This window comes from Talpa europaea, assembly GCF_964194135.1.
Source record: "Talpa europaea genome assembly, chromosome: 9".
NCBI classification, from domain to species: domain Eukaryota; kingdom Metazoa; phylum Chordata; class Mammalia; order Eulipotyphla; family Talpidae; genus Talpa; species Talpa europaea.
Window position 1 is genome coordinate 10,796,800 of NC_140076.1, and position 8,387 is coordinate 10,805,186.

General features: G+C 50.9%; 1 protein-coding gene across 1 annotated transcript; it reads left to right on the forward strand.

Annotated features, from left to right (window-relative positions):
• Positions 1–221: 221 nt before the first annotated feature.
• Positions 222–1,052, forward strand: UBXN10 (UBX domain protein 10; the record flags this gene model as incomplete). The annotated part of the gene is made up of 1 exon (XM_084243305.1): positions 222–1,052. One exon carries the CDS (start codon positions 222–224, stop codon positions 1,050–1,052), a length of 831 nt encoding a protein of 276 aa, XP_084099431.1.
• Positions 1,053–8,387: the final 7,335 nt, after the last annotated feature.

An 8,387-nucleotide genomic window follows, 5' to 3' on the forward strand; every position in this document is an offset into this window, starting at 1 on the left:
TTGGAATGAATGAATGAATGAATGAATGAATGAATGCATTGCAGCTGGCGCTCCTCTCCAGAAGCAGAAATCCAGAGAAAATTCTGCCCCGCCCCCTACTATGGTGGGTTGGTGCTCGTTCTGGCCCCTGGGGAGGGAATGACTTGGACCCAGAAGCCCTGGCAGGAAGCTAACCCACGGCCTCCTCTCTTCCCCTGCTCCCTTAGCGGTGTCAAGACGCAATGGCCACAGAAGGCCCGGTGAACATAACCCCCTCTGAGCGCCCTGTTGGCAACAGCCCTGTGGACGGCTTCGTTTGGCAGCCAGACTCGCTTAACATGCACGTCATCAGGCCCAAGTCCGCCAAGGGACGAACCCGGCCGAGTCTGCACCAGCCCCAGGGTTTCCACCACACGCCTTCCTCTCCACCCTCAGCCCTTCCCTGCGAGTTGCCAAGCAGCCAGAAATCTGGAGCCTGTGCACCCAGATCTCCACATCAGGGCGCTCCGGATGAGATCCCTGAGCTGCTTCAGCTGGCGCCAGTGGGGGCCTCCTCCTCCCTCAATAAATACCCAGTCCTTCCGTCCATCAACAGGAAGACGCTGGAGGAGGGGGCTGTGGACACAGTCGCTAAAAAGGCTGGCTCCCTGCAGCTGAGCAGCGTCCAGGCCCTTTACCGAGAGGACACCTGCACCATGAAGACCAGTGAAGAAGACTCCAGGCCACAAGCTTGTTCCCTGGAGAGGAAACTCATCGTCCGAACCAAGAGACAGAGCTCGTCCAGGCCCGGAGACCTGGAGGAACCATCCGACCGAGAGCCCAGGCTGCTGCTTGCTGTCCGATCACCGTCAGGCCGCAGGTTTGTCCGCCATTTCCGGCCAACTGACAACTTGCAGACCGTGGTTGCCGTGGCCGAATACAAGAACAAGACCACCTACCAGCACTGCAGCATTGAAACCATGGAGGTGCCCAGAAGATGCTTCTCTGACCTCTCCAAGTCTCTGCAGGAGTGCAGAATCCCCCACAAGTCTGTGCTGGGCATCTCGCAGCAAGATGGGGAGGGCTGGCCCTGAGTCTGCAGCCACCTGCTGAGGTTCCCGGTCTCTGAGTGAGGAGCCTGCTTGGTTGCCAAGGCCTCCCAGGCCGCTCGGCTTCACGTGCCATGTGAACCTGGTGCCACCATCATTCCCCGGACTCTATCTTCAAAGTCTTGCCTCCGAAGCAATGACATTTGCACATGCCCCGAGTGAGCTCCGAAGATTCTCTTCCAGCTGTTAAATTCTCTCCACCTGTGGAGAGAGCTGGCACGTTACCAAGGCTGTCCCTGAAACAGCTGTGACGAGGGCGCCCTTGCAAGAGCTGGGTCCTTCTGGAGGGACGGCTTGTCTTCACAATGGACTCACACGTCTGAAGCCAGCGGCTTGCCTTTCTGTATTCGATACAGGATTAGACACTTCCCAGAGGAGGTTCTAGTCTGGTAAATAACCAGGGTTCAGGAAATGTCGAGCTGGCATTTGCATTTCTTGCAAGTATCTTTAGGAAACAGGCGTTGCCCTGGTTGGAAGCAGCCCCTGTGCTGGGCTTGGGGGGCTAGTTTCTTGGGGATAACTGTTTTTATGAGGCGGCTTCGGAGGAAAGCACAGGCCTTTGCTAAAACAAATCCCCCGATACAGCGGCATTTCTAAAACAGTCTGAGAGCTGGAAAGCAAATCTCTTCACCACCATGGATTAGTCTGTAGCTACTTTTAAATAGAGACTGAGCAGATTTCCAACTTTCAGTAGCTGCTTTCTATGAGAAAAGCCAATGTTCTCTGATTTCCTTTGCTAAAAAATGGTCCGAGCCCACGAGCCTGCCGCAATCTGTCCTGAAGCCCCACCTTGGCTCTCTGGGTGTGGACGTGTCTCATCCCCCAGTTTCAGTGTCTTGCCTACTTCAAACACACGCCCTGTCCCCTGCTTTGGAGTCCTCTGGACGTGGTATCACTCTGCTGCGCCCCTGCCCAGGGGCCACGTGCCCAAGTGTCTGGCTCCCTCAGCCCATCACTGTGCTGAAGACCACGGTGGTCTTTTTCCAGTTCTGAAATGGTGACGTAGACAATTTGCCAAAGCTCTCTTGTGCTGCAAGCTCAGCAGGACGCCCACGTCTCATCTGGAGCCCGTGTGAGGCCAAAGCACCATTCAGAGAAGGGAACACTGTGCCCCCCGAGCTCAGCCCCCATGGAGCCGAGTACTGAGGTGCAGTACCCGGAAGGGACAGAGTTCGAGACTGAGTATCAATGTTGCTGTCTCAGCAACAAGCGCTTCTTGTGCAGACAAGGAATGTTGCTGGCAAGGTTACTTCCAGCAAATCGATATTCAGCCCAGGAGATCAGCCCCACTGTGGGCTCCACCTAAGAGGCACTGCCTTGTCCTGTGCACCCCCTTCCTCACCCCCCACTATCTCAGGTCACTCCAGGATGTGCTACTTCCCAGTGTTTTCCAAAATTTCATAACACCATCCTGACTGCTGTGGCCAGCCGGGGAACGGTGTGCCTGGGGCCTGCCCAGCCGGTGCCTCTCCCAGTTAGCGGCAGGCAGAGGGACCCGGCCGGAGCTCCTAGCACAGGAACGCCGCCTCTCACCCAGACTCAGCACAGAACTCTGCCTCCGATCTGGGATCTGGGAGGCCGGGAAAGAGCCTCCCACAAAGGCACACCTACTCTATGGTAAGAATAAAGTCCCGCCCACCTGGGACTCAGCAATCTCCCCAGGCAGGCGATCTGCAGAAAGCATCTTGCAGTGGGGCTTGCTAGAAGGAGTTGCAACCTTCTGCACTTAGGGCTTTGCTGCTGCTACGTAGCTTAGAATTTGGGGTGGGGAAAAATGGAAGACGTGAAGCATAGACACATTTTAGGGTATGCAAATAAAGCTAGATTGGAACCATCTTAATAAACGTTTTTTGGACAAATGATGATACAATAAAAACTGATTTGTGTGAAACTGAGTCTGGGGAGAAGTGCATCTTGTATCCTGGCTGAGATGTGGGCTCCCACACTCTCAGGCCAGGGGCGTCCACTAACCTGATCTCCAGTCTACTGCCTGCCTGTCCTTCCCATAAATTGTGCCTGTGCCTTCAGCCTATACCAAGCCCGCAGCTTGTCTGCACAGGGAGCGATTGTCGCTCCTAAGAATCTTGCCGCCCACTCTCCTTTGAGGTCGGCAAGAGCAGACTGTCTCAGAATGTCAGTCCTGGGGGGCATGGCCAGTGGGCATCCTGCCCCGGGGGCGTACTACTCTTGGTCTCATTGAACTAACAAGGGCCTACCCGGTGCCACAGGCAGAGAAATTGGCAAGAACATAAGGGGAGTTCTCACTGCAGACCAGACCGAGGCTGGTGGCTGTGAGGGACAGGAGGGTGAGGATAGCGTCTAGATCCCGGGGAGGGGGTGATTTCTTCTCCCTGACCTGTGCAAATGCAAGGAATCTTTCTCCACCCTTCCTAGTAGTGTTGGCCCAAGGGACCCTGATCTTTGGGGACATGCACTTTGCACGGGACAGAGCTTCATGACAAGTTATTCCAGTATGCCCCTCCCCCGTGAAGTCCAATAGGTAAATTAGTCCCGACAGCATAAGGAACAGCAGGAGAAATAAGTGACTCATCATTTAGAATTCAAAAAATTTTCACCAACAGATGGCAGGTGGTTTTAACACAACAGTCCTTGCCCTGAAAGTACCTGGGGACCCAGCCAACAGCCGGCAAGCCGGGGTCATCCTGCGCGAGCATGACAACGGTGGGGCCTCAGCACCCCAGGGCTCACCCACAACAAGTTGCCCACCCAGAGGAACTATGACAGGCTAAAAGCCCAAAGATGGGTCACCCTGCCCGAGATCACTGTGTGGGCGCTCCAGGAACTACATTTTCCTTTCAGTCGACTCTCATCAGCCCTAATGGGTTTCTAACATCAAGTTAAGTTACCCTGCCCTAAGAAGCAAAAGATTTCTCTTTCTATATTTTTTATTTATTTTTAAATTTTTTTATTTTTTAAAGATTTATTTATTTATACAAGCACTGGGTACAGTCAGAAGCACGGGAGGGTGAGAGAATTCACCAGAGCCAGAGCGGGGAACAGAACAGGCAGACCGATGAAATACACTGCTGAGGGGAGCAGCTGGCGCGGCAGGAGAGGTCTGCGCGCCATGTGGGACCCTTGCTGGTGGCCGGGAATCGAACCGGCGCTGCAGAGGCTGCAGAGGCTTCGCAGCCCAGTGCTCAACTGCTGCGCCACCAGGGGAGGCCCCTTTCTATATTTTTTAAATTAAGATCTTCACAACAAGTTGAGATAAAAGGGCAAGCAGTTTCCCGTAGTCTGGGGTGTATCTTAGGCCATCATATATTTCTTTGCAGAATTGCAAAGAAAACTGATGACTTTTGCCTACTTTTGGAAATCAGTGTGAGAATGAAACAGGAACATCTGTTTTTCTCAGCTCCCTAAGGCAACGCTCCACAATAAAGCGAAGAGTTCTCGAACCCGTTCCCCCTCACCCCCAAAGCAGAACAATCCAAACCCATCCACCCTATGAGAGAAGATCAGAGGTTGCCTCGGAGGAGTCATCCCGAGTGGAGCCGACTTGGTGTGCTCAGCCACACACAAGCTAGTAACTTACATTATAAAAATAAAATGGGCTGTCTTGCTTCTCTTTGTCTAATCTGGTGATGTGATATTTTCCTTTTCTGATGAGACTGTTTGCACCAGCCCTTTCTATTTATCTTTTTTTTTTTTTAAGATTTATTTATTTATTTATACAAGCACTGGGCACAGTCAGAAGCGCAGGAGGGTGAGAGAATTCACCAGAGCCAGAGCGGGGAACAGAACAGGCAGACCGATGAAATACACTGCTGAGGGTAGCAGCGGGCGAGACAGGAGAGGTCTGTTGCGCCATTTGGGACCTTCGCCGGCGGCCGGGGATCAAACAGGCGCTGCAGAGGCTGCAGAGGCTTTGCAGCCCAGTGCTCAACCGCTGCACCACCGGGGGAGGCCCTGCACCAAACCTTTCTGACCCTCAAATGGGTAAGGAGGCAGCTGCCCCTTGCACATTCATGTGGAAGAGCAAATCACTGGGGGTATTTTTGGAGCCATTTCAACCCTGAGCCAAGAGCTTGAACAACTGATGTGACAACTGCCATTGAGTGGGCCCCACTGGGGTGTCCTGCACCAGGGGTGAGATGGACGGAAGGGACCAGCCACTGGAGGTCGACAGTAACTTCGGGGAGTGGCTGGCTTGGGCCGGGGTGGTGGCCACAGATGTGGTGAGAGGTGGTCGGACTGGACATATAATCCGACTTCTTAGGAAAAAAGGAAATGTGGGCCAGAATGACAACCTGGGGCTTACTTGAGGGCATGGAGCTTGACCATCAGGCAAGGAGGACTAGATCCTCAGGAGACAAACGCAAAAGACACATGTAGCAGGGGCCTCCCCGGTGGCCTAGGAGGTAAGTGTCAGCACTGTCAACCTGTCAACCGCTAAGGCCTGAGTTCAATCCCCGGCCAGGGAGCTACCCACATGGCACAGCAGACCCCTCCTGTCTCTCTGCTGCTCCCCTCAGCAGTGTATTTCAATGGATCTGCCTGTTCTGTTCCCCACTCTGTCTCTGGTGAATCCTCTCACCACCCGCATCTCTGGTCTTCATCCCAGTTCTTCTACGCAAAAATAAATAAATAAAAAATAAAAGACACACACGGCAGAAGGGAAACGCTGCCCAGCAACCGTGTTTGGAGGCAGGAAAGGCCCATGCCGGGCAGCCCAGATCTTCACTGCTTTCATGAAGAAGAGCTGCAGCTAAAGAGTCTGGGTTAGACAGCATCAGTTGTCAGCCAGCTCTCGGGGTCTGATTATTGACCAAGGTTCCTTGGGTAGGGAATCCTTGTCCCAGTGAGAGAGCACACTGCTTATCTACCTCTCCCTCCGCCGCCCTCCCTCTCCCGCCTCCCTTCATTCCAGCCACTCAGACCCAGTGGCAGAGCAGTGAGGCGCTTCTTGGGAGGACAAACAAAACCGTCATCCTGGGGCATGGCTGGCCAAGCTCCTGGTTTCCTGATTCTCATGCTCACAGGTTCTTTACAGAGAGAAGTGCTCAAGGTCTTGGGCCCTTGGGTGATCCGCTGAGCACTGCACCTCTCTGACATCTGCCCTGGCAGGTGAGGACAGGATTGCTGGTCCAGGCTGGTCAGTGAGGGCCACCCGCAGACAGCCCAGGTCTGCTCCCGCCCGGCCATCATTAGCAGGAATGACCAGCCACCTGTGGACAAACCCTAAGGGGATGATGGTGACCCCCTCCTACGGGTCAGGCTCCACCACCCGCTGCCTCCACCCCAACCCCATGCCCAAGCCCTGCTGCATGTCAGCCCAGCCCAGACTTAAACATACCAAGTCCCAAAGACTTTGGATCCACACTCCACAGAGGGCTTGTTAGTTTCCCCCCACGTAGGCCTGGGCCCCAGCAACCCCTTTTCCTTTTTAACAGAGTTCTTTGCCAGCCTTCATCGCATTCAAATCTTCTGTAACAAACTGATTTAATAAACGTGTATTAAGCAGCCATAGGCCAGGCACAGATTTGGTCTATTAGCGAACCAAGCAGACCCCAAGTCCCAGCCCTTAGGGAGGTTCTGTGCTAATTCTGGCAGACAAAAAAGAGGCAATTGAGGTGATAATATGATAGAGAATAATGGATACAGAAGAGCATGGCGAGGGCAGAAGGTTCTGGGGAGCATGGAGGTGGGGGGTGGTAGAGGGTGAGGCTTTACAAGGATGGTCAAGGCAGACCCCGCTGATAAAGTGACACCCAAGGGCAAAGGGTGGAGTCAGCTGTGTGGGCATGTGGGGGGATGGGTCCCTGGCAGGGAGAAGCACATCTAGGCCATTAGAGGCCAGTGGCCAGTGTGATGGAGCAAGAAGGGAGGGGAGGAGCTGTCAGAGATGGAGGCAGGGGTACAGAGCACAGGGGGTACACGCTGGGTAAATGGGGGGCTGCTGCAGGGATGAGTGGAGGACAAATGTGTTCAAACCAGCACTGGCAGAAGCTATTCCTTCTATAATGCAAATGAGAAGCAGCAGGGAACAGGGTAGTGGCCACAGATGCCAGGGGAGATACCCCCTGCCAGGGGCTTAAGCCACTGGTGTTTTTTTTTTGTTTTTTTAAAGAACTGATACTTCACTTTTATTGCAAAAATCATATCAAAGTAAATGCTACCCCATAATATGCATCATCATAAAAAATTACTTTTCCAGGCAGAAGAGGCTCCCTCTAACCGAATCCATTACTCTCCACCCTCAAAATAAAACACGTTTTAAAAAAATGGAAAATGTAGAGAACATAGAAGAGGAAAATAAAAATCACCCATAACGCTTTCTTTCAGTCGGCAATAACCGCTGTTAATATGTTGGCATATGTTATTTTATTCTTAAAGATTAAATTTATTTTGTACATTACTTTCTTGCCAATAGGCACACACACATATTTTTAACATTTATAATCCTAGCAAAAACAGTTTTATATTCTTTTTCCAAATTTCTACAGTCTTCATAATTATTTTAAGACTGAGTCATATTTCAATATGTTGATATACTGGAACTTATTAAACTATTTCCCTTTTATGGAACATTTACACATTTCCAGCTTTTTGCTATAGAAATCAATGCTGAAGTCTTGATTACGTAGTTCTTTGCATCTTTTGAATTATTTCCTAGGCCAAGTTTCCAGGAATAGTCTAGGTAGGTCAAATTATATTAAAAATTTTATGGATTTTGCTTTGCTTTTCAAAGAGTTTTCAAACAGCAAGTCCACCCAATTTCACTACCGTATCTTCAGCTTTGAGGTTACCACTTTTTATCATTTCCCTTTTGTTGGCTGGAAATTGAAACTAATTTTTTAAAAAAAATTTGCGTATCTGGCTACTATTAAATATTAACTAGTTTCCATGACTTTCAACATACATCTAATATTAAAATCTCAAGATTCAATGAATTTGTCATAATCGGGGACTCTTTCAAGTCAAGGAACAAAGGGGCTGGTGGAGGGTGTGTGACACCATTTCTTTGTTCTTAATAGTCATATTTGTTGATATATGTATTATACTTGATATAAACATTACACTTTTTAAAATATTTAGGGTTGAACTGAATTGTATGCATATGAATCTTATTTAATACATATGAATCTTATTTAAATACATATCTTTTTAAAGATTTATTTGTTGTTTATTTATGCATATAAGAGCTGGGGTACAGGCCAGAGGTGCAGGGAGGTGAGAGGATTCACCAGTGACAGAGTGGGGAGCAGAACAGGCAGATGTACTGAAATACACTGCTGAGGGGAGCAGCGGGCGAGGCAGGAGAGGTCTGCTGCACCATGTGGGTAGCTCCCTGGCTAG